The following is a 27580-nucleotide window of genomic DNA, read 5'->3' as shown; positions in this document are numbered from 1 at the left end:
ATAAATATATTGATCCTGTCTTGTTCATGGGAGTCTTTAGCATGTGTTAGATAAATGCTCCTATATAGTTCTTTCTGTTATTTCTTTCTATACAAGGACAGTAAATTTGCCCTCGAAATCATTGTAGAATATGAGTAACATTTAAACTTGCTGCTAAATGACAAGAGAAGAACAAAACAGTTTAACATAGATGGAGGCCTATGGGCAAAGATTTCTAAGGAAAAAAATTCTCCCTTTCACGTCTCTGAAGAACTGCTTCGAACGAGCTGTTTCATTAAAACAGAAAGCATTATTTCTCCCTCAGCCTGACTCCACCACAAGCATTTCCGTGCAAGCTGCATCAGGTAGTTCTTCTCATTTCTAGATCAGTCTTTACATTTGAAATAGCAAATAGATGTACAGATACAGAGTCACTTTACACACTGGATTATCACATATACCTTTAAAAAAAGGGGAGGCAAATTGTATGTCAAGGCCGATCAAAGGAAAGTACATAAAAACTCAGATTTCATAAAGTCCCCTAACTTAAGAGAACTAGATTGCTTCAGCACCCTTACTTATAATATGTCTGCACCACTCCACAGGAGAGAAAGTCAATGTTTGATCCTTGGCTGCCAACTTCAGGCAGAAGAAAGATCAGTTCAGTGGTGCTTTGCCATTCGCTTGTGAATCTCCTAGGACACCCCTAGGTGTATCAGATGGATACTTTTTATTTTGTTCCATTACAGAACCTGTATTCTTGTTACTCATCTGTGACTATAATGAACTGTTTTTATGTAATTCTGCTTATTGCCACAGATATAAGGAAGTAATTTCTAAATACAGTACTCATATTCTTCAGTTCCAATGGGGTGATTCAGAGTACTTTGTGACTTTTACATCCTTCATATTTGTAAATTAATTTACAAATTTACATTTCATGACTATTTCAAATAAAAAGAGATGCCTCAAGGAAAAGTATAAGTAAATAAACCTGAGCTACTAAATTGTTTGCACCAGTTCTGAATCAAAGCAAGTTATTTCAGGACAGTAAACCGATTTACTATCAGTTTGTGGACCTTTTCAATTCCTTGAGCTAGAGCACTCACACAGCTCCTTCCCCGCTTATGACACTCCCATTAGGAAAGACACAGCATGTGAAGTGGTCAATGCAGAGCTGTAAAAGAAACATACTGTGGTCTTCCTGTTGCTAAACAGACAGTTCAATGATTTCTTTTTCCTGTCCTTTCCTCAGTAGAAAAACAAATCTGAGTATTCTTTTTGTATTGAGCCACCAATTAGCATTCTCCTTGGTGAACTAATATAATTGGAAATTTTTTTTTTTCACTTTTACAATTATTATAAAGCAGAGATGCAAAAAAACAAAGTCAGTCAACACACTTACTGGATATCTTTTTGCTTTTTTTTCTGAGGATCCACTAGACGAAGAGTATCTCTGATAACAGCTACTTTCACTTCTTCATCAACAGGGCTTGGGACATTTTCAAACACCCCAGGAGACAGCTTTAATTTATGAAGGGATACAATTATTCAGTGCAGAACTGATGATAATTTACTCTACATCTTCTCAAACCTTACGCATATCCTGTATTTTTTAAATACACAATGACAGATTACAGAATACTTCTTAAAGAATAAGTAAATATTGTAAGATTTTCAATATGATATTATATCGATTTTTAGCACATTTCTTTAGTAAATTGAAATTAAAAAAAGATTGTTACCACTGTTACCATTTATATTATGTATACAAACATGAAAAAAAATTATTACTACTCCCTAAATACAATTATATTCAACTGCATGAATAAATGTATTTATGACAAAGATGATAGAGAGCTTTCAGAAGTCCAATAAGTCATATTTCAAGGGTATAAGATTAGCAATGATTTCAAAGCAGAAAACTGAAGAGAACCTTAGAGGTTTTGTATTAGCAGACAGCTTTCATCTTTCAAAAAAGGAAAGAGAGCAGAAAACCAACCCTAAACAATTTCAATCCAATATTTCGGTTAGCTGAAAGGTCTTACCTCTTGTTCATGTTCTATTCTCATGCTGGGGTTTGCATTGACTTCAAGTAACATGGGCTTCAAGTTTTTCATCAGGAGAATGTCAAACCCTAAAATCTGTGCATAACAAGCAATATGTTACTTTCATTCTACTCACAGTTCTATTCTAGAGAACATAACTTTCTGCTACCCTACGTTTCCTCTACCTGTGGGACTGCTCTACCATCCTAACTGAGGAAATGAAGAGTTCAACATTATTTGCACAGAAGTGCTTCCTCAAAAGAATGACATGCCAAAAATAGTTTCCACTCTATAACATTTGCTAAGCATCTCTAAACCCCTTCAAGGGGCAAAACAGCAAAAGAATAGGTATACGATGGGCACAAACAGATGATGTGCAAAATTTTAACTAGCCTTTAAAACGTTGCCTTTCTGCGGTGACACACTGCAGAGATTTTGAGGAGACCATTACCTTTGATGAAAACTCAATACTTTCTTATAGATTAAGCCAACTTCTTTTTCAATTAAGTGCTACTTGTGACCAGAATAGATTTGTTGCTGCTTAGTAGCTGAATTGTTAAGGAAAGGAGAATATGCTTGAGATGCACGTATCTGTTTTCATTTTAGATTTAGACACAAATTGGCAAATTGCTGCTTCAGTAGTCATCCTAATTTTAATGGCAGGCTTTACCAAATAATCATAGCCTGCAAGTGTTTTCCTGATGAGACCTGCCTAGAAGTCCAGTGAAGGGCACTTGTCATGTTGGATCTTTCATAGAAATCATTCTAATTTCCTCCTTACTATTAAAAAAAAAAAAAAGTCCCAGCAAAAATACAACACGAAAAGAGGAAATTCTTTCTGATCGAATAAGTTTATCAGAGTCCCATAATATAAATGGGCCAGTTAGATACCACAATGTGATAGACCTTCTAAACTGCTGGGATTATTAATAACCTGAGCTGATCCTCTCTGCTTGAAATAAAATGGTCATCAAAATGGCAGCATTTGGAAGGAAGAAACGTTTGAGAGAGAAAAGAGAAGTAACTACGAAATGTGATGTATTGCTGAATAATTACTGAAAACGTTTGTCTTTAATACAAATGGTTACTTCTCCAGTGCCCTCATCTCCAAATACTTCATCTGTCAGCATGGAATCTTAGCATCTCTAATAATTAGGCCTTAAAATTGCCATCATCATAGCTGTATTGTGAAGCTGCAAAGCTTCATATTATTATCACCTAGAAGCTGGAGTGATTACTGCTACTAACGATTGATACCCATTGAAAATTCTCAGTCTGTTTCTGGCTAGCAGTAACACTGGTCAGGTGACAGTGATTTGTAAGCTAAAAATTGGGTGCAGAGAACCTCAGCAGTGAGCTCACACAAAACACTGTCCAGTTTACATCTGCCATTCGCCTTTCTCCCTACCTCCTCCCAGCGACCAACAAAAATACTATTTTTAAATTTTTAGAAAAGGAATGAAACATTCATAAAATTCACCCATGCATATAAATAATTGCATTCCTAGCAAAAATTATAACCTACCTGGAAGCAAGTTGGCCCAGGCTTTCCTGCTGGTATGTCAGACTGATAGTAAACTTTTAGTTCTGGTGTCAGGGCAATAATTGTTTTAATTACCAGTGAAATTATATCTGACCACACCTTTTTGACATCAACTCCTCTGGAAGACAGTCTGCACAGAATGCTTGAAAAAGTCCTCTTGCTGCCAGTGTTTACATTGTCAGAATGGATGAAATTCCCACTATGAATATTTAATGAATAGTTGGTTAAGTGCATAAAAACCTGGTGCAAATTTTTGAGAGTGGGTTCTTGATAGGGCTCTGTACAAAATCTAGAAAGTCCATCTTTGGCTATATATATCTCTAAGGGATCTAAAGATTTCAGTAAGACATAGAGACGAATATCAAATTTCAGTTTGTCAACAAGCAGTGGTTTGCAAATATATTCCTGGACCACAGCTGGCCTGCTCTGTAGGCCTCCTGTCAGTCTGATGTCACTAGGGTCTTTAATGAGGTAGATTCCATCCCCCTGGCAACCTCCATCAGGTTTTACAATAAAAGTAGGCTTCCAGGATGGATCCCTGTCTTTCATCATACGAATCTACAAGGAAAAGAAGAATTACACTGAAGGACACTAAGAAGCGAGGAAGAAGGGTTGATACTAAGAATACTAACAAATTGCATTCACAAGCAAAAATAAGCAAAAATAATATGATCACATCACTATAGTCGTAAACACCGTGCGAAAAAGGTAGAATATAAACAGTGCCAACAAGCACAAAATCCAACAAAAAAAAAAAGCATGAGTAGGGAGTTATCAGTGCCGATAAAAGTGTTTTCTATATAACAAGCCATCGTATAAATGGTTCCAAGAACTTCTTTTTAATCTTAAGTAACAATTTACAGTATGAAATAGTATACCTCATGAGGTCCATTATATTACTCACTAATGTATACGAAATTGTAAAGCTAAACTTTTGTGCTGTGTTTTGAACAACTACTGACAAAAGTAATCATTAACCTAAGGAAAGTAGCTTAGTTATTGAGGTATAAATCAGACAAATAATACTGGGAGAAGGAAAGATGAAATAAAATTTGGCACAATACCTTATCTCTTATGATTAATGCTGTGTATGGTAGCATTCTTTTTTTTTTTTTTTAAATGATATGCTTTCTTGTGCAGAAAAAAAATTGTGAATCTACTATTAGCTGTCTTTTATAAGCTCAGAACATCTGTGGTATGATTACTAGCAATAACCAAGATAAAGTCTCTCAAACTAGACCTCAAGTATGTGTGTGCCCAGCCACACCAGCATAACATAAGATCTCCCAAAATTAAGATCAATGCTGCACCATTTAAAATGTAAAACTCAAAATTATGTTCTGCCCTTTTCTTAATAAAGCTTTTGAAAAACAACATCTTCAGAGACATGCACCTGAAATTTCCTTCAGGAGCCTGCATCTTTCCACTAGCAGACATCTTCATATTAAAAATGAAAATCTGTTTAAAGCTTCAGTGAAGGCTCCCTTCAGTTGCTTTGTCTAAATGCACTTGCAAAAGAAGGTAGCACAATTTCAGATAAACAGGGACAAAACTTTTCTGAAACAGCATTTCCAAGCCTAACAGGGGAATCAAACTCAGATGTGGTGAATATTTCAGAATCTCCATTTTCATTTAAAAAATGCAAAACTGTCCCAATTGGAAATGGTCTTCAAAAAGCAATACATTCAACGTAGGAAAAAAAACTGAGCTTGCAAAGTCAAACAACAGCTCTGAAATGAACAGGACAAGTTAAATCACAGGCTCCTTCAGGCCTTTAATAACAGGTATCACAGTTAGATCATTGAGACTGGTTTTACCTTCTTTAAAGTAGCTTGTTTTTCAAAATACCTTTAAATCTTCTATTCTAAGATTTAAGGCTCCTTACTACTAGACTAAGACATATACAGATAATGAGCTAGGGTCAGTTCAAACTGACTGGAAACCCTATAAAATGCACAAAGCACTGGTTTAGGATGGCCCCCTTCTCTAGGGACAGATCACTAGATTAATGTGTTCTAGGTTCACATGATCTTGGACATCGGTATGTACATGAAGTCCTTCCTTTGGACCCTCTTCTTCATGAATTGTAGGAATACTCCACACCCACTAGTATGCGCCAAATATATACCATGACCGGAGACATTCCCAGTTGCTTCACTCACCCTCCTCCCCTGTATCATAAGGTACTTATCCCTTCAGCCTCATGACAAGGAGGTTAGGATACTTCAACAGGATCAATGTTTTTCATTCAGTACCCCTTTTCAATAAGTATGCCTCTAAGCTGCATAGGATACATTAAAAGTCTTGGTTCAGCCTTAGTAATACCCTTTTCCACCACTGGATGATTTTCACAACTAGAAAACTAGCGTTAATTAAACTAGGGAATATTGAGTCACATACAGACATTAAGCAAATACTACAAATGTACACTAAACAAAGTATCAGTTTATGCCCCAGTTGCTAGCTAGAACCATTCTCCAAACTGAAGGTTCTTTTCAATTATGCCAGAACTCCCATCAGGCCTGGCATGCAACTACTAGCTTTCTTCCCAATGTGAAAAAACAAAATTCTGTCTCATCAGTGGCTTTGATTTGTACTGGGAAGATCTGTTCATGATACATGACCGTTAAAATGCTTTCTTTTGACATACCAAGTGTGACGTCAGTTGGAAAGCTGGTTGAGAATCTGCTGGTATTTAGTACCGAATCAAAACCTTTGGAGGACTCTACAGTGCATTCCTTGCCTTGCCTGTCATTTTCTCAAGCTAGTGCAGATGTTCAGTTTGCGTGCAGGCGTTCACCGTCACTGTGCTGGTTCAGCATGAAACACAGTGCGCTCTAGCGGGTGAGCTGCCAAACAGCTAACAGGAATATCAGCCCAGGTGTGAGGCATTTCAATAGGCAAAAAAGCTTAGAAAAGTCACCACATAAAATACATGTTACTTCTTCCACAGAGAAATGCTTCCGGTTTGTGGATTTCTTAAAAATTATGTCAAATATTTATTGATTCCAGAAAATATTTTTTTCCAAAGAAACACATTGACAATTGAGCTTACTACCTATGTAGTGAAGGGAGATACTCCCACTATAAAGGAAATTGGCAGGTAAGAAATTCTGACACCTACCCACATTCTGTGAGCATGCAAATGAAAAACAGCAAGTCACAGAAATAGCAAGAAAAAGGCAAAAAAAAAAAAAAAAGTTAGCAAATCAGTACTTTCTAGTATTGGCTTCATTCCATTGCTTGCAGTACCTTGCTATGAAAGATCTCTGTTTATTAAAGTCAGCTTTAATACTTTGTAAGAGTGTTGCTGGAGGACTAAATGGCCTATTTCTATACTGTTTACAGTCGCTTCAAGCTTGAAACTTGTGTAGCCAGGTGTCTCAGCGCTTTGTAGATTCCCATGAATATAGAATAAATCATTATGCCCTCATCTTCAGTTTTTCAGTATTGCGCCCTAGATTCTTGGGGTGAATAAGGGAAATGGTTTACCTCAAAGAGAAATGATGATAACAGCGATGGGGGAATATCCCTGGTTTGTCAGAACCTAAATATCCTACAGAATTCCAGATGTGGCCTATTAGCTGAAACACAAAATAAAGTGTATTATAGAGAGGTGTCTCCATCCTCACATAGAAAGTGGTAATAAAAAGGAAAAAAAAAAAGGTCTAAAGCCCAGATCTAGATTCAAATGCATCAAATTCAAAGGTACTTCAGTCTGAGCCTTTTGCTCTACTCCACTGTCATTTGTGCAGACTGACATCAACAATTCGATTTCTGGGGCACAAACAACATTTGGCATTACAGCAGCAGAGGAAACAGCCTTTTATAGATATATCTTTTCAGAAGCAGCAAGCATCTTTCGGGTTTTCGGTTCTAACACACTAAAGGGAGTTCCGTCAAGAAGTCCCAAAAAAAGGGCTTGGCCGTTTTTCTTTCCTAAAGAATAAGTAATCTTATCTGTAAGAAAATTAGATAATCCCACTTGGAACAGACTGTGTTAACGGTTGGCAGACCCAAACAGAATTATTGTAACAAGGTTATTTTGACCTTTGAACATGTTAAACTGATACATTAATTTAGCAGAGAATGTTTGGAGGCTAATATCATTCTCAACTAGATATAGTGAGTCAGAATTAGACAGGGCACCAATAACCAACCACTGGATTCAAATCTGCACATTTAAAGACTGCATATATTCACTTAAAATTCTTCAAAAAAATCAACATAATTAAGTAAATTTTTATATCAGGAAAAAAAAAACAATTATATTATCTAAATTGCCTACATTACTCACATTCCCAAGAAATAAACCTAAAATTCACTGGCTTCAACATATTTTTTTTCTACAAGGACAAAAAAAAAAATCAAGAAGACAGTAACTAGGTCACTGTAAGGACCTGACATATCTGCTAAATATCAGATCCCTCATGTTACATGAGTATCTCCAACTGCCTATTTAACTTTTAGCTTATTTATTACTTGTAGAGCAAAAATAAGAACTACAGAGACTTAGATGCCTCCAGAAGGATGAGGGAAATTGAGAAGGGGAGAGAGAGAAAGAGAGAAAGTTGAAAGAGAGAGCAAGTCAGGAAAGATTTAGTGTTACCTAAGACCTAACCATAAAATATGGCATCTTTTATCGCATTTAGCAAGAAAAAACATGAGCATATTTTTAAGCCCGTGAAGTTAACATGTCTCAAACTTCAGAAGTGTACCAGGAATAAATAAGGTTACCTGAGGTACCAGCTGACATAAGACTTATATATGTATGTAGCCTCTTGAAATCCAACCAGCACCAATGGTGCTCACACACTGCTATATCAGAAGGCTGGCTGGCCGCCCCAGTGTGAATTTAGTGATCCAACTGGCACATATCAGGAACAAAAAGAAAAACCAAAGAAAGTGGCATTAATTGGCAACTGGTCTGGCAGTTTCAGTTCTGAGGTCAAGGACTGAGCAAGCAATGGAAAATGAACTACCATGCCACCCTCTCAGGCAGTCCTTTAAGTTCCTGGTAAAGCAGCAGGGCCACCGTGAGAGACAGCCTGCGAAGCTTCTTTCAGTTCTATCGCTGTTCTCTGCATTTTGATAGACTCCATAAGGCTATAAATCTAGCGGCGCTGCATTCACAGATATTCATGAGGAAAGAAATTGTTAAGAGCACAAACTGTAGCTTTCAAAATGCAACTATAAAATCCAGGTTTCCGTGAAAAGACAGTGATAGACTGTAGATCATGAAACTCATACTAGCATAGGCACAGGAATCCCCAACGTAGGATGCAGCTAAAGAAAATGCAGGATGCAGCCTCACAACTTTATCAGCTACACATGAGATCCAGAAGAACAAAATATTTTAAATTTCCTCTTTTCAAAGGAGAGGGATGTCACGTTAATATAATGAAATACCACAGATATTCTTAGTACAGACAATTTTTTCTTGCATTCACACGTTGCAAGACCCTAGAACTACACTGCAGTGCCTGTTCTCCCAATTCAGCCAGCAATATGCTGAAAGAAGCTGGTGCTATCATTTCACGTATAAGCCTGCCCTCTCTCTGGCAACAAGTGGAGATGGACTTTAAGATGCCTGAGGATACAAACTAACAAAGAAAAAACAATCAGTTGCCACAATCAGCCCTGGCACTGCAGAACGAAGAAGAATTGGAACACAGGAAAAGGCTGACTACTATTAAGACAATCATGATTTTCGGACGGAAACTCTTTTCTGTGACTACATTAGGCAATTGATCCACACTATTTAGTGCTCCTCTGACGTTTCCAAGGACTGAAAGTACTTTTGGTTCCATTTTGTCCAATTATTTATTTTAGTGAGAATCACACTACCAAAAGGCTTCCTACTAACTACCGCTTGCATTTAAGTTTAATTATTTAGACTAGGATTTTTCTCATGGTCAAGTAATCACACTAATGCTATGAAAGAGCCTTCTTCCAAATAGGTCACTTGAAAGGACAAAACAACACAATGGAGATTAGGCTTACATAAACAGCATATGGATAAATAATCCCAATTAAATCAATAGGCATAGAGGTCGCAAATAAGGAAAGCAGGATTTTATCCCCTTGTATTTTTAATCACTAAAGAATAATCTTCCCTTTAAAGGATATTACAGTGTATACTAGAGGACACCTTTTAGTTCACAACTTGTTAAAGTTAACATCCTAATAAATACTTGATTAATCTTAAACATCCACTACTAAACACGCTGGACTACAATTCCAGTCATACACACAAAGCGCCAGTTGTGGTCTATTAGGGTAGATAGCAATAAAGACTCTCTCTCCCCCTTAAAAGAATAAGGACAATCTGCCTCCTGTTCCCCATTTCTATTGTTCACGCCTCGGGCTTCTTTTGCTTTGCTAGAGCAGCACTTTTTTGAAAAAGATAATGCTTTCTGGAGACTATTGTTGAAGATGCAAAGGCAATCTGCTTTTGAAATACTGCATTTTAACAGTCATTGACTGTTGTTTCAGTTCAGGACAAGATATGTGTTTACTACAGAGAGAGATCAGAATAAAGCAACGAATGAGTATAAATGACACATGCTCCTAACCTGCTGGCTTCAAAGAATAAAGCAAGATGTTTCTCTCTGTTATGTTTTTAACATCAGACAAGGTGGTAACTCATTTTTCTGACCAGTGAAGACAAGAGAAGCCTCTTATAAAAAGTCTGCCTAGAGAACAGATGCCTCGCATTTCGATCCAGGCTAAATGAAGGGAGAGGCAACATGCTTCAGTTTTTGGGTTTTTTAAATTATAATACCTGGGTCATTTAATGCAGTCATGGTTCCAGAAAATAGCACTGCGATACATGGCAAAACGACAAACCAACTCAACTGATTCAGTCATGGAAGCCATTCTAGGGAAAATGAGATCCCAAGACAAGATTATTTACAACAAATGTTTTAATTCAAAACCAGACAAGTTAATTTCATATATTGGCTTCTTATATTACCAGTGAAGATCACGATGACACACTTAACACTTTCAATGATCCATTTAACTGGAAAGAACATCATTTTTCAGCGCACCCAGCCAGGACTACTAAAACTGAGAGATTTCTGCACCGTATGCACACTTCTCTCAGGCATTTGTCTTTCAAGGCTGGTATTTAAGCATGTTTCAAGATCTGCTTCAAAAGTGTTCTGGATATTATTCAGGTCTCCTAGTCCATCAAAACCTACATATACCAGACACAGATAAGACCTTTGGGGGGTGAGGAGTTGTGGGGGGGGGGGGGGAGGGAAGGTGAGGAGAAGAACGGCAATCCAGAGTCAGTCCGTTTTCAGCAGATTGACTGTCTTGAAGAAAGTTCTTGACCTTCAAGAAAATTCCTGACAGTCACTGTCAAATTCTCTGCAATTCCCTCAACTACATTCTTTCTAATTCCCATTACGAGAAGGCTTGTTCAGACTGAGCAAAATGAGTCATGCAGAAAAATAAGTTCATGTGAAATGAGATATTTCTGCGTACTTAGCTTGACAGAAGCAAATTATCTTTAAAAACACATTAACTATTTACAGTCAACAGTGAGGGGAGAGTACGAAGCCTAATGGAATGTAAATCTGGTCCAATTACAGGTTAATCTTTCATGAGGAAAACATTGGTTGAATGAATATGTTGATCTGAAAAAAACATATAAAATGGACAATAAGATCTGACAGCACACAGGCCAGAATATCTAGGCCTATGTCTAAGAAGCATCCAATAGGTGAAAACCTCATTAAACCACCAAATATATGCTGTGCTGGAAATTAGACTGCCTAAATTAGACTCTTATTTGAAATTAATCACACTAGGCCTATTCATCATCCTCACTGACAGCACACAAGAGGCAATATGAGAGTAACCAAGGTCCTAGCCTGAATCCAAAGCTGGTTACTTTTCAGAAACTGGAGTTTCCTATTAGAAACAAGTTCCTATCAGGGCTGAGCTTCCAACAGATTCTTTTCTAACAATTAATGAAGCAGTAACCACCACAGCCCCTGGTAGATTTGTTTAGCTGTAACTCCTCTTCTGATACAGTGACATGTTAGTAGACAACGTTTTATGAGGTAAAAATAGGTAATTATTAAAAATAGCTAAAGGTATATTTACTGAGTAAAACTTTAAAACCATTGTTAAAAATACTTATCACTATTTCAGTTGAATATGCATGCTGCTTAGGGAACTATCATTTTGCTGGTATTTCCGAAAATGAACCCCATCTACAGCAAACTGTAAGATTACTGGCTTTTAAAGCACACAAGATTAATATTAGATTGGCCACGCTGTTTTCCACCTGGGCTTATGTATGCTTGAAAGTGGGAACAGGAAAAACCTGATGACATTCAGTTTAGTTATTTGTATATATGCATTATAAAAGTTCATTAGCTTCTCTATATAACTGAGGCATAGTAAGAATATTAGAGAGATAAGCTGTTTTGATATGTTGTAGTGCCTCAGGAGGAGGTACCGACATCGAAATTCTCAATGAATTTCTTCTTTCAGTAGTAATTTTTAATACACGCAAAATCTCATTGGCATTTATTTCTCAGTCCTTTGAGGCAAAATTCTGTACTACGAATGGCACCAAACCATCTTCTCATGTCTAATCTATACCTACGCTGCAAGAGAACCTGTGACATTTGGTAACTAACTTTACTATAAAGGGCTTGAATGACAATAATAGTGAAGACACAACAACACAAGTTTCAGCATGACTTGTCTGTCTACTCAGTCGCTGAAGCCCATGACAATTTAGCCTCACTTTTAGAAGTACCTGAGATGGTTAACTCATCTTTTGCTCAGGTAAATGTCCATATGGCAATCACACATTCAAGTGTATGCCAATTCATACAAAGGTATGTCTAAAATACAGGCACTGCCCATGCTGTATAGTACCCGTTTGAGAATAAACCGAAAATTCAGTCTTTGAGAGACAGCATTTTCAGCAGCATAACGGTCCCTCAGTTGTAAAGCGAACAAACAAACAAAAAAAACACATGCACATCTAAACAACAGAAAAGATCGGAAAGCTCCTACTGAGGGATCAGAAAGTACAAGTGAAAAGTGTTCTGAATCACTTAGGGTTCACAATGGATTTGGGGTTTTGTTTTCTGTTTTTTCTTGTTTTGGAGAGGTTACATTACAAACTTCTGTTAAGTAGAACATAAACTTTTACAACATAAAACATAGTGTTTGATAACAAGAACTGTGCTTTTCTCAAACACAGATGGAAGAACATATGCAAAGGAAATTCTGAGGAATGTGTTACTGGACATCTGTTATTCTTGGAACAAAAACCAAATCCTCTTCACTAACAGTTCATCCAGAGACATGTATTTATTTATCTATAGTGCCACCTGCTGACAGCATGCTGGTACTGTACATTTAGTCTGATGGCAGAACACGTTTCGATGCGCTGCTTAGCTAATCAGTGCCTCGTAACCGAGACAAGAATGATTCCCAAAAGAATCATAGCTAAAACCCCAGTGCACCATTCTGAAAGTTTACTTCCATGTTATTTTCACTTATCTGCCTGTCATGCCTAAATTGATTGTATAATTTACACTTTTACAAACTGGTCTTGCATTTAAAATTAATACACCTGAAATACTGTTGGAATTTTGTTCATTTTTACCGTTACTAGCTGTGTCATGGCAGTGGCCTAGCACACTTGAAGAGAATATATTAAAAGATGATCATGGTTTTAACTGGATTGTGGAAATGACAGTCATCTAAAAAGTAACATACAGTATAGAAGTCTAATAAAGTCCATACCTTTTCCTGCTCACTTTTCCAAGCAGAGGATACTGCAGAATACAAGAATGCACTGGGCGAGTCAGACAGGGTTAAAACAAATACATATAATATTTAAAAAAAATTTTCAATAACAGAACCAAACACCAACACACAGTATCATTTTTTTCCAAAAAGCTGAAAAAGAATGGCATTTTATTACATTTTGAATATTCAAACAAAGAAGCAGTCTGACAAGACACTCAAACAATTACTCAGAAAGACGTGCGTATACTTAAAACAACACACTACAAAATACTGTTTGAAGTATTCAGATAAAACAGGCAGGACAGACTAACAAGACTTCGGTGGTAATGAGCCTGAGGAGATACCACATCCCACAAACTACAGGAACTTCCCAATACTCAGTCCTCTTAAACTCAGTAGAGTATGTAGGGAAAGGATTTATGTCTCTACTGTCTTTAATTTTCAAATATCTCTTCTGGTATTGCAGAGAAGCTTAACTGTTTTAAACTTATTCTAGAACATAACAAACAAAAGCAGTTCATCCAGACTATGTCTGATCTCAGGCAAACGCAAAAAGATGTCATCCACAGCACCTATGTAAGTGTGACTTTTAATATAAATCGGGTAGATATGAAAAAAATAAAGAATGACATGGCCACAATATGCAAAAAGTTGTATTTTTCTGAGAGTAAAAGTAATCTACCTCTTTCTCAAAGAAGGAAGATTCGTCTGGCAGAATCCAGGATCGAGGGTAGAAGTTATATTCAAGAGGAAATAGATATTGCATTGTTCGCACTGCTCGACTCAGTGTAATTTTACGTACCATCTCTGTCATACCTAGGGAAAATAATAGATATTATTTAAAGGTGATGAAGAATAGTCACGGAAGCCTCCTTGTAAAAGTACATTGTTACATCATTACTCACCATGTAGGCAGGTACTCTTGCCAATGCTTTCAGTACAGCTGAAAATCTAACTAGTCTGATAAAAAATGTGTAGCATTCCCCTGACATATTTTGTAATGTATGTATTACTGTATCATATGAGAAGAGCTTTAAATTTATCGTCCAAAATAGAGGTCAGAATAATAAAGGGAAGTGCTTTAGTCTAGCATTTACTGCCTTTGTTGTCGTCCACAATTATTGCCTCAACTTGATAACATGCCAGGAATTGGAAACAAGTCCATTTAAATACAAGAAACCACTTTGTGTTTATTTTGCATTCATTTAAGCAATTATGTCAGACAGAATAAGTTTTGTGAGTAACAGAACTTAGGAAGCCTGCTTTCCTGTAGCTTTGAATCTGAAGTTTGGTTCAACCCACATCCAGATCCGGATGAGCTCTGATCAAAGCTTTTTCCGAGGCTAGGGCATTCACAGCGTTACTCTCTTGTGTTGATTCATATGCTGTCAAACATTACAGCTTAGTTCATGCTGCAGCTTCTTTCTCAGTGAGAATAACTGTGGGCTTTCTATACTACCTGGTCAGCAAATTTCTACCTCTGCTGAGCGTGGTTGATTTTGGCCAATGGGTTCCAGAGCTTCACTAAGGAGAGAAAGCCACAGGGAACATGCAGACAACAAAAACTGCCAAAGTCTTATTTCCCTTGGAAACATGGCTAAAAAGCTATCTTTATGGACAAGCCTTTCTGAGGACCAACCCTTTTAAGATCTTTTGAATACTTCACAAGTCAATAAGAGAAGCATCAAGACTTCTTTTCAGGAAAACAAATTTAGCAAAAGCCACTGCCAAGACAGAGCAACGTTCCTAGAGTGTATGTTTAGTTCTGAAGGACTCTTCACTCTCTGTTTTCCTTGACTACTATGCACTCTGCTTGCTTACCACATAGAAGCCAGAACACAGAGAGGGTAGCATTCATGCAATACTATGCAATTTAAGCCACCAGAAAACTACATCATTTGATATTTGAATGTGAACTGCTCATAGACAGGAGAAAGTCACAGTAAACAGAGCATAAAGTTTGATATCTGAGGTTTCTTATTCTCACAGCATACTAACAGCAGCAATAAATCTGAAGCAAGGGGCTTAGCTAAGTCAATACGTAAGCTCTTAGCTATTATTTACAGAGCTCTCAACTGGGATTAAACGAGAAATAAGGGAGCTTAAAAAAGTAGAATAGTCATAATAAGATGAAGGCTGACATGAACTCTTCAATATTAAAAAATCCGCTTGAGGAACTTTGCTTCTCCCTGAAACAGGCCAGAGTTCAAAACAAAATAGATTTTTTCCACTATGAAACAAAAACTAATTCAAATATTCAACAGTGTTATTGACATTCAATAACATGCAATAATTGCATGTTTACTTCACTTAAATCATATCCTAAAACTCATTTTTTTTCTAAATCCATATATGGATATATGAAGCATTTTTTCATCAGAAACCCTTTCTATCCAAAACAAAGGTCAATCCACAAAGAGTTCAAGATACCCATTCTGATATTTATACCACATATTAGGAGATGTTTAGTTATCACTTATTTAACAGTATATTCAATAAACAGAAGTTAGAACATACTCAAGAATCTTTTTTAGTATGTGACTAACCAAAAATCAGGAATGTGACCTTATAGTGCAATATTTAGAGAAAGAGAATGGAAATGTCGCCTTTTACTTTCATGGAGCTGGGCTTTAACTGGTCATGTATTCTAACTCTAATCTTATACATACTTGTAATGTTGAGAGGCTTACTCTACAAACCAAAAAGGATGAATGTCAAATTCAAATAAATTATTTTCTCTTTGTATCACCCTAGTCTATTTAGATTTATTTTACCAGAATCTCAAGGTGAGGAATCCAATGGACTTTAAACAAATTCCATCTGTTATTACACTTCTAATAATTTAAATATTAGATAACCCATAGAGAAGTAACAACAGGAAGTCCAACAGATGATCTAGTAGAAGAAAGACCAAGACCGACCTAAGCTTAAGGGGGAAAAAAACACCAAAATAACAGATAAGCCTATTTGTCTTAGAGTTTCTCACATGACCCCCTCACCTCCATGCAGGTTACCAAGACTCACCTTCATGATAATCAACTCTATCCTCACCCCCTCCCAAATTCCCCGCTAAGCAGAAATCACCTACCAAAAATGATAATATTCTAAAAATACTATCAGCTGGGTAGGCAGGTGATTCAGGTAGAAAACCGAAAAACAGTTAACATTATCGTGCTTTTAAAGCATTTGTTTAATTTAGAAACAGAAGTAAGGTACCTGGAAATTTGTTGACTTGACCTGAAAATATATCATTATCATGAAATGATACCCCATGCCAATAGATATCACATGGCAAGCGTCTGCCAAATGGAAACTGCAAAAGAAGAGATATGAGAAATTTTGAAACAAAATGGCAATATGTGTTCTTTACTTACTTTTCTAAAATATAAAGCATATATCATCCAAATAGTGTTCTGACCATCAAAACAAAACATGCTCTATATTTTGGTTGCAAAACTGAGAATACTTTGTTCAGTTCAAGTTTCTAAAATTCAAGAAGGGATATAACTGAAATGAAGTGTCTGAGCAAGCTAGATTACATGGGTGTCCCAGCTGCAAAGAATTTAAAATAGATATTCAAAGAAAGATATTTAAGTGAAGTAACTACAGCTATCTAATTATTTGTTGAGCATATATATTTAACCTATTAAGGACTAGGGGGATTACTCCAACAATACTAAATAGTCTAACAACTTAAGAGCTTCTTTTCCCATTCACACAAGATTTGACCATAAATTTCCAATGGTACAGTTTGCCTTCTATTACAAAAACCACCAACGTCTTTCAAAGAGTCTGAAGCGCACTGAAACAGCATTACCCATTACCATCATCAATGGCACTTCTACCAGGAGTGAACTGGTTTAAAAAAAGTTACCAGTAGTAAAAAGAAAAGTCCCATGAATTAGCAATATCAACTATCAAAAGCCAAAAAAATTACTAATAGTTAAAAATTAGACATGTATAATGTCAGTTATGATAATAAATTATAATTAGTGTTTGTGTAAAATGGGTACTTTTATTTTCTACATTTGTTCTCTTAGATATAGTCCTATTTATCAAGCCAAGAAACATTTCAACTGCAACTCTCTGTAGATGCTGTTGATTAAATATCATATGGGATACATTCACAACAATCTATTATATTATTAGATTGCATCTTTTTCAAGTAATAAGCCATAATTATAACTACAGCATTTTCAGGATCCAGTTCTATTAAATATCTATAGTCTGCAACACCCTATGACTTCAAAATAGCTAACCTGTTCAAAGAAATACTGCAAGCGTACCTTAATAACCACAGTATGTTGCAGAAACTACTTGTTCTTTAGTCTAAATGTAATCTTTTTTCTTTAGAGTATTCCTTTAAGCACTGGATTTATTTTCAGTATGAGAGAAAAAGAACTTCATGCTTTTGAAGCTTTTGAGTGAATCACTTCTTTTATCTGCTACTTTAATTAAAATTTCAGTTTATTCACTAAATAGCTTCCATAATTAAATTTAAAACGCTAACTTAGTGACATATCCTTTCTCTATTTCCTTACTCATATGGGTGAAATATATAATATAACAGAGCTAGAGGATTCTTCACTTATTTCATTATTATTCAGTCTGCAAAAAACTAGTTTTATACATTCAAAAATCAATTCTGTTAGGCTCTGAAAGATAATGAGTGGCCTTAACCTCTTTCCACAGGTAAACGCAGAACACAGATTCAATATTAGGTCTCAGACTGCCCTTCTCTCTAAAACTTGAACAATTTACTTATTTATTAAATGGAATTGAAAGGAAAGGAACGAAATCGAATTAAATGGAATTGAAAGGAAAGGAAAGGAACACCTCCCATCTACAGAGGATATCAAAACATTTTACAAACACTGCACAGAAATTATTTCACAACAGATGAAGTGTAAGCACCTCTGCACCAGAAAACCATTTTACACCAGAATCCACAATTCAGATAGCGTAGCAGCCTCTCTACTTCTGACAAATCAAGATTATTTGGATTTATCTAACAATGGGACCAAACTAATTTCCCGAATGAGCTGGGACGGCTTCCTTATTGTCTGCATATATTTTAACATAAGAACAGCGTTTAGAAAAAAGCAAACACGTTAAACTATTTGGCTCTCTCTAGCAGCGCTAGGCAGATATAAATTTATCTTAGATCTGGCAAAACAGGCTTTTTCTGCCATCTCCCCAGCTTCTGGTGCTGGGGACTATCTAAAAAGAAAAGTGGATGATTGTAGCAGTCCTGTGTTCTCACAGTATCTTCTGTCTAAAATTATCAGCTCGGCGTCACCTGGAGCAGCCTCAGACCTGCTCTAAGTGACGTCCAAGCCAAGGTGCTCACAACCAGAGAGCTCGGGCACTCACAGCTGCAGGCACGCGTAGGTCATAACTGTGCCCGAAGCCATCCTTGCCTCTGCCTGCCCAGTCCTGTGCTCAGGAAAATGCAAACAACTTTCCGATTGCAATCAATTCACTAACTCTTTAAAGCATTTATTTATTATCTTTTATTTGGAGGTGGAGGGCACAAAACCAGGAGGCCACAAAGTGAACAAACTTGTTTTCACAACTCTGACACAATTAATAATCAATCATAGTCAAATTCTTCTGACAGGTTATTTCTACCTTTTGATTGGAAGCCAATAATTTAAACTCTGTCTCATGGGTCACATCAGTCTGTTCCATTATGTTTAATGACAACTTAAATGACTCTTGGCTTCTAGTCAGCTTTTCCTTCCCCGAAATTTCCAACTATTTCTATGCCTCTGTGCATCTACTAAACAGTGAGACAAATGAAACACTTAATGCTGGGATACTTGATGTCTGGGACATCTGCTTCTTCCATTTCCCTGGTAATTGAAAGCCAGCTGAAGAAATAATTTATTAAGTGATGAATAAACTCAGGATGCAAGCTCAATTTGTGCCCATTATTTCATTTGGCATATCATGTTCATTTAAAGAATGTGACACACTAAATCAGATAGTCCAATCTAATGATGTTAATAATTGCTCCAGTGGCAGCATGCACATTAAAATTCTGCAATGCCTTTTAAAAGGTCCACCCCTGTACGTTACCCAAGATAGGGCTATGACGGTGCTATTTTAATTTACTCAAGATTTCCATAGCTGAAAACAATATCATTTTTCTCTCTGTTGCATGAAGATCTGAAAAGTGCTATAATACAAGGGAAGAGAGTAGAAAACGACCCTCTCTAAAATATCAATATTTAAATATATACATTTCATTAACACTTCTAAGATTTTTTTCTCATTATTTTTGCAGATTCTACCAGAAACAATATGTGTGTACCCTTTGCTGGTTCTGCTGCAATAGTAATACTATCTCCATAGCTGTTTGGCCACTGGGGATAATTGTTTGAATAAATACTCCGGCACTACTTTCTAAACGTTTGAAGGGGAGCGCTATCAAATTAAACTGATATTGATACTTCAGGATATTTTCAATTGCTTTGCACTTTATGCAGTTATTTATGTCAGCATTAAGTGAGTCTGAAGGGCTATTTATTTTGCCCTGCAGCATTTATTCCAGGCAACAAAGAACTGTGCATATTGTTTATTGATGAAGTTTCAAATATCAGCAACACCACTGTTCATTAAGTTGGTTAAACCTGCCAGCTACCTAAGCATAAGGTTATTATCTCATAAAGAAATGCATTTGATCCCAAAGGGCTTCTAAAGCACTTTAAAAGCTATATATATAGGAATCATTTCAACAGAAGTCATCTCTCGGATGAAGCACGGCAACTTACGCGCAGCAGAAGTACGCAACGCTTCATGTGGAGGGTGAACGTTAAAGTCGACGGAAATTGCAGGGGCCAAGAACGAAAGGACTGAACTTGGAACAGAATGCTCTGTAGTTCAAATCTGGGCCACCGCTAGACTTAAAAGCACTTTTCTGATGTGGCTACAGGAGTATGTGAGCCAGTCAGTGATAACAAACATTATTTACACCAGTGAAACGGAAATGGTGCCAAACCAGTAGAGTTGGATGGATATGTATGGATTTTTGCAGAGGAAGGGGTTAAATCAAATCTATACCATTATTTTAAAATGCCAATTTAAAAGTAAAAAAAGAATAAGTTCCTTCCCTTCCCAAACTTGCTCCACTATACCAGAGATTTTCTAATGGTGTCACATAGCTACAGCTACTGCTGTGTAATACACTGTGCTTTCAGCTGTCAAAATACGAATTAATCTCCCCAATATTTCCCACGTGGTATCTGTATGCAGGACAGATCTCAATCAATCTAGATTGATTTCTCGCATGCAAGTAAGAAATAGAATTTTGTGAAAACAATACATGAATATTGCCAGTTGAAAAGTACTCTTGCCATTAACTGTCTCACAGCAAAAAAATTTTTAAAGTTATGGAATAGCTCAGATAGAAATGGGGAATTCACCCACGTGCAGGAACTGGCAACTTCACCTCTTCTTTCTGCATGCGGGCAAAGGAATCTTTCCCATTCTAGCTGTTCAATAAAGCCCACAATTAGTATACTGCAAAATGCTACTTGTGTTACCTGAAAACAAAACAAACCCTAAACACGAGTCTACTTTAAAATTGCAAATATGGCACTGACATGAACTGGCATTAGATAAACTCCCAAATACATGCTGTGTTGTAGTAGAATTTCTTATGTTAGAGTTTATTGTCATTGAGATACTGACTGATCTGTTTAGCCACATCGGGGCTGATGCCTGTTTTCATGAGAAAAATGTTGAACATGTTGAAGTTTCTATCAAAAAAAAAAAAACAAACGAAGAGCACTAACTCCTTTGCTTACACCATTACGTGTACAACGGCCTCTGAATGAAAATTTCCTTCCTCCAGACCCTACTGTTACCTAGAGGTCAGAGTAACTGAGGGAGAAAGCAGGGTTTTTTTGTTTTTTTGTTTTTTTTAAGAAGAGTGTCATCCAGATAAGGGTATGGGATCTCAAATGTCTAGTAATTCTGATTTCTAAACTGATTTGAAATGTATACAATGATATGAGAAAATACCTTCTTGACAAAAAATAATGTCACATTAATGTGTATTTCCCTCTTTATTATAACAAGATGAAAATTTTACAGGAACATTACAGTGACTTTACAAGGAATAAATTATTAGCTGCTTAGATAGTACAGTCAAATGTCTCAAAATTCAATATTTGGTCTCTTCTTTATTAAGAAGAGTACAAAGAGGCCAGAAGGGGAAGCAACAGACTAAATGAAAAATATTGACGGAATTAATGGATGGAGGAGAAAAGATATTAAGGGAGTCAGTAAACAAATAAAGATTAAGTAAAGCCAAAAGCGATTGCTATTGCTGGATACAGAGAAGAAAAGAGAATGCTGACAATATAGGGCAGATATTCAAGAAGCAAACAAGAGCATGAGAAACAAGTCAATTCATAAGACAGAATACTGAGCACAGAGAATCCAGGGCATCAGATACACCCAGCAGTCAAAATACAGGAAATAGAAAAGACAAAATTAATCAGTAAATGTGGCTCATTACCAATATAATCTGCAAGGCTAACTTACATCAGTAATTCAGAAGCACTCACTAGATTAGTATCCAGGTACTCTGAATATGAAACTTTGCCACAGGAACAAAGAAATTAATCGTAAGGTCACCCTTGTTCTGTATGTCACTGACCAAAAGACTGGAGCAAAACTGCTGACACACTCAATGGGTGCATTGAGGGGCAGGAGAAGTAAGTATATCAGATTTTAATTTCACACCTGTAGTGCTCTGTTACTATTGTGCAGTAAGAGAAGGATTTGCGAGCTGGAGCTTTTGTGTAATGAGATTTTGAAACTCTCCCACTGGATTTAAATAACAAAAATATCGAAATAACATTTATAAAGATAGAGAACGAGAAAGCATTAAACTCTTCATAGTAGGAAGCATATATGTCTTCGTGATGTTAAACACTTTGGACATTATGAACAAGCACAAGTATATCCTCCAGAAAACAGCTGCGTAGGCTTTAATTGTCAAGTAAAAACAATACAGAATATACTGTATACTCAAATCTGTACATATGTTCCCTTTCTTTTGTTAAAATAAAAAAAATCAGGTGCATGGAAATATTAGTATCCTGTGAGCCTGGAGAAAGAGACATGGACAAAAGACAGAAGCAGGCATCCCAAAGGTGGCTTTGTCAAATGGGGCAGACGTGCCACAGATCACTTCCTCTGCACTCTAGCTCTGTAGAACTGCAGATGAAGAAGCAGTTCATGCTCAGGTTCTAACCCTCCACCTTTGACGCCTCTAGCTTCCCTTTTCCAACTGGATTATAAATACTCTTTTTCTTAGAAAAGCTCCTAGAAATGCTGCTAGAAGCAATGTCTACTTCTATGAAGCCATTTATAAAGTCATTGTGGAAAGATCTTTACAATTTGAAAATTGTTTAACATCTGTAATAAGATACATATTAGAAATCTCTTCAGGATTAAAATAGGAAGTGTCAAAACATCACTTTCATTCCAGCTCCCATATTGCATGTTTCCAATTTAACATAAACATGCAAGATACTGGCCTCCTCACACTGCACTGAGAAAACATATGACTCAAGTTGCACAAAAAAAATCCATCTTCTCCTAGTACAATGATTTAGAAGACCAAGGAGTTACGTGTGTTTTATTAGGCTGTTTGATATCAATTTATTCATACCCTGTGTTCTTTGACATGGCTTCAAGATAATTTGTGATGCAGAGGTTTTGCCCTCTGTAGATCGCATAGTTGATCTATCACCTCATACTTTCTCGTCCAGTATCACCTACCCATACTTGGAAGAAATAAGGGTGAAAGAGAAGAAAAGCTGCAAATGGACACAACATCCCAACCATTTCTACATCAGGGATAAGTTTCTTCCTTGCCCCTTCTGGTGATCAGTTTAAGCTCTGAAGCGTAAGATCTGAGTACTCCTATTTTGGCTTTCATAACTGCTGATGGCATGATCGCTCATAAATCAAATCAGCCTCACGTCTTGACATCTAATTATAAATAATCAAAATGGCAAAATGCCAGAAGACACCAACTGGAATGAACCACCAGCTAGAGGAGTTCGCTTTTGCGCAGGATCAAGGAGATAGCAGTGGAACAGAAAGGGGGAATGCTTTGCCAGAGGCAGACACCGCACCAGAGTAAGAAGCTACGAAGCAGAGTTTTCCCAGGGCAGCGTGGCAGAGCAGCGAGGGCTGTGATGTGGCAGAGGGACGCAGTGGGGAGGACCAAGGGCGCCCCAGGCCCGGCTGGGGTCCTGCGGGGAGCTCAGGAAGGTGGCAGGGCTGCGGGGAAGGCCCCAGGCAGAGCTCCGGGAGCCTCCGAGGGCGCCGGGGAAGGGAGCCGGGGGCGCGGGGGAGGACCCTGGGGCTGCTGCGGGCCGAGCCGGGGCCGGGCCCTCACCTCCTTCCAGCGGAGCTGCCGCAGGCTGATCTTCAGCGCCTCCAGCGACGTCTTGGCCTTGGAGCTGTCCACGGTGACGCGGGGCCGCCGGGCGGCCCGGCCCCCCGGCTCGCCTCCGCGCCGGCCCGGGGCCCGCCTGCCCCCGCCCCGCGCCCCGCGCCCGGCCGGGCCCTGCCGGTCGGGCCCGCGGCGCCTCGCCTCCTGGGCGGCAGCGGCGGCGGCGGGCGGGGGCTCCTCGGCGGGGACGGCGGGGGACCCCGGGGGCTCGGCCGCCTCCGGGGACGGCGAGGAGCTCCGGGGCAGGGCCCCGGCCGGCTCCATCACCGGGCGCGGGGGCTCCGCCCGACCGCCGCCACCGCCGCCGCCCCGCCGGTTGCCATGATAGCTCCGCGGCCCGCTTGGCAACGGCGGACGGGGCACGCGAGGGGCCAATCGCCGCGGGAAGGCGAACCGCCTCCCTCCTCCCCGCCGGGAGCGGCGGCCGCGAGGGGCGGGGCCTCGGCCCCGCTCGCGCCCCACGTGACCGCGGCCGCGTCGGCCATCTTGGGAACGGGCGGGAAGCCACGGGCCTGTTCGGAGCACAGGCGCGGAGGCCATTTCGGAAACGAGCGGCAGCGGCTCCGGAGGAGGCCGCGGCGGCCATCTTGGAAGCGGGCGCCTGGCGTTGCCCGTTGGTCTCCGAGTTTGGTTTTTCAGCGGGGACAACGCGGGCCGCGTCCCCTACCCCGGCACGCCGCCGCGCTGCTGGGCCGCACGCTGACGGTTCCTCTTAGCTCATGAATTCCCTCGCCCTTGCCCAGCAGTGATCAGTTTGCTGGCCTGGAATAGCGCCCGGTATATCATCTGCTTGGTTTCTGTACCTTCTCGAACCCTTATTTTTAATCCAAAGGCACCGCAGGGGCCCCGCATCCCCGGGACTGGGGGCTAACGGCTCCCTCCGCTGGGCCTGCTGCTCTGAAAGACTGAAACACTGACTGAAACATTGGCTCGGGATGGCTCTTTGGCCCTAAATCCTCTCGGTTTTGTGAAAATTTCTTCCCAAATGCATAAACCTCAAGCTGAACCTGTCCTTAATTATATATATATATATATAGGTTATTTTGGAAAATAAACCCCCTAGACTTGGGTTTCTTGAATAAGGGAGGCAGTAGGTGGCGCTGCACCCCGTGAAATGCGTGTGTTCCTCCGCCGTACTTCAGGCTGCATGTAAAAATACTTCGGAAGGGAAGGAAAAAAAAAAAAGGATAGGAATTATCAGGATTTTGGATGGAAGAGCTGCCAATAGAAATGTATTCCTGACAGGGGGAAGGGGCAGGGCTGATGTGAGAAGGAATCATTTAAATGAACGCAAAATTTTTAAAAATGCCACAGAAAGACGGGACTTCCAGTTAGCTAGGAGTTAAAATGAAACGGTCACGGCAGGAAAATTAAGCTCCCGATTGATAAACCCCAAACTGCAGAAGAAGATGAGAATTGGCTTTCACCATACTAGATCAGGTTTTAGGAACATGTGGACTAATATCTCGTTTGCATCTGACATGCTTCCTGGTATTTTATGGAACGAGAGAAATGAGGCACAACGAGCCTGGCTAACAGCGATGCTGCACGTGTTGGCCCTTTTCCACAAGCCCTCAGTAGTTTATAAAGACGAAAGTTGTTTATAAAGATGAAAGTCACCTGGCTTTTGTATCTCCTAAATACCACCAAAAGGCACATCCAGGAAGAATCTTGCTCGAAGGTGTACATTAGGACCACCGAGAAGATGCTAACCTGGAGGCGGAAATCACCCATCATCAGATCAGCACTGGCTGATCCAGTGCTCCAGGTGGGTCAGCGTGAACCTTTCCTGGGTTGCATTTACTCGTGCATTTACCTACAGCCCACCCAGTCTTTAGCCTTTCTACTGCGGTGGCCTGAACAGGTGTCAGCTACAGCCAGCTCTGATGGGTGCAAAGATGGCAGCTGTCTGCTAGTTTGATATCATACAAGTTTGTCTCACTACACAGCACCAGATGGGAGCAACTGTTAGTGTCTGCCAACTGGAGTGTGATTTAAAGTCATGACCTGACTGTGTCAATCTCTTATGTTATTGCTCATCCCCCTGGCGTTTTTTAACATATATTAAGAGATTTATCATCACCAATATCAGCAGTGCTGAAGAAAAGCCAGGGAGACAGTTGAGATGGGTCAAGGCATTAATAGGCTTTGGAGCACGGGAAGTACTAAACAAAATGACTGCAGAGGAGAAATATTTTTGTATCTGACTAGTAAATATGTATGTTTCTTATAGGCTAATAACGTACTAGTAACGTACCAGAGAAGCTATAATACATCAGATACCTGTTTTGCCTTGTACGTTTTGCCTTGTATGGATAAAACCTCCATCTCCTGTTGAGATAAACAGGAATGGTCTGTAGTGTACAGCATGAGGTCAGCCTGTATATGGTATTCATGTATTGCAAGGTAGGGGAGTAAAGTATAGGTTGAGCAGTAATGAAGTAGCAAGGTAATGGCTGAAGGAGAGTGTATCCTGCTGAATATTGCAGGTTGGATCTAGTGACAGGAGAGAAAAAATATGAAACTTCAAATTGTCTGCTCTCTGTGAGGAGAAGGGAAATTTAAAGTTAGTGTGTGGTCTTAAACACAAGCTTATTTTCTGAGACCTTTGCTCAGAGAGATTTATTGATAACAACAAATTGTTACTATCTTGTGATAACAAGTAAGTAATATCACAGAATCACAGAATCACAGAATCGTTTAGGTTGGAAGGGACCTCTGGAGATCATCTCGTCCAACCTCCCTGCTCAAGCAGGGTCACCTAGAGCATATTGCCCAGGATCACATCCAGACGGGTTTTGAATATCTCCAGCGAAGGAGACTCCACCACCCCTCTGGGCAACCTGTTCCAATGCTCTGTCACCCTCACAGTGAAGAAGTTTTTTCTCAGGTTCAGATGGAACTTCCTGTGGTTCAGTTTCTGCCCATTGCCTCTTGTCCTGTTGCTGGGCACCACGGAGAAGAGGCTGGCCTCATCCTCTTGACACTCCCCCTTCAGATACTTGTACACGTTGATGAGATCCCCTCTCAATCTTCTCTTCTCCAGGCTGAACAGGCCCAGCTCTTGCAGTCTTTCTTCATAGGAGAGATGCTCCAGCCCTCTAATCATCTTGGTAGCCCTGCCAGAATATGTATATTCTGTTCTAGGAGAACTGCACATCTGTTGGAGTATGCTGGGAAAAATACTGAATTCTCCCTCTGAATCATCTTTCCAGTGTAACAATGGCTACAGTATTTGTAGACAGGACAAAACAAAGTGTACTCTCCTACATAGGATGGAATTTGACAGAGTACTGGTACCCATGTACATTTATCAGCATAGTATCCCACACCTCCAAGAGATATCTCAGTTCTGATAGTATGCGCTGATCCAAGCAACTCACATATTGAAGATGAACTGTACTGCCAACTTGTGGAATACAGAATTCACGAGTCAGACATGGGAGCACAACAAGCTTATGGGTTGAAAAAGTCACAACATTTTTTCTTAATTAATTTCAGCTCTTCTAGTTAGCCTTTTGTTACTGAATCTGGATCAATAGTTCTAGCTTTTCTCTAGCATCAGAAGGACAAAAAAATTACTTTTTTATATTTTTCTTTTTTAAAGATAGCCAAGAAAAGGAAAACATTCAGTGGCATGGAATTTGCAAAAAGAACGTAAGTTATTATCAAAACATCTAGAACTGGCCTTCTGCCAGTGGCAAAATAAGAATTATCTGCAGAAAGACTTCAACATAGCAT

General features: G+C 38.9%; 1 protein-coding gene across 1 annotated transcript in view; it reads right to left on the bottom strand.

Moving 5' to 3' along the window:
* The window catches only part of TTLL11 (tubulin tyrosine ligase like 11), a 63937-nt gene extending 39819 nt beyond the window's left edge, over window positions 1-24118 (bottom strand). Inside the window, exons 1-6 of the mRNA XM_068914539.1 lie at window positions 23783-24118; window positions 16576-16672; window positions 14042-14175; window positions 3553-4128; window positions 2028-2123; window positions 1385-1503 (exon numbers count right to left, since the gene is read on the bottom strand). Coding sequence (XP_068770640.1) covers window positions 1385-1503; window positions 2028-2123; window positions 3553-4128; window positions 14042-14175; window positions 16576-16672; window positions 23783-24103 — 1343 coding nt within the window. The 5' untranslated portion in view covers window positions 24104-24118. The remainder of the gene's footprint in view (window positions 1-1384; window positions 1504-2027; window positions 2124-3552; window positions 4129-14041; window positions 14176-16575; window positions 16673-23782) is intronic.
* Window positions 24119-27580: the final 3462 nt, after the last annotated feature.

This window comes from Struthio camelus, chromosome 20, assembly GCF_040807025.1.
Source record: "Struthio camelus isolate bStrCam1 chromosome 20, bStrCam1.hap1, whole genome shotgun sequence".
Taxonomy (NCBI): Eukaryota; Metazoa; Chordata; class Aves; order Struthioniformes; family Struthionidae; genus Struthio; species Struthio camelus.
Note: the sequence above shows the minus strand (reverse complement) of the source record. Positions and strands in the feature narration are given on the sequence as shown.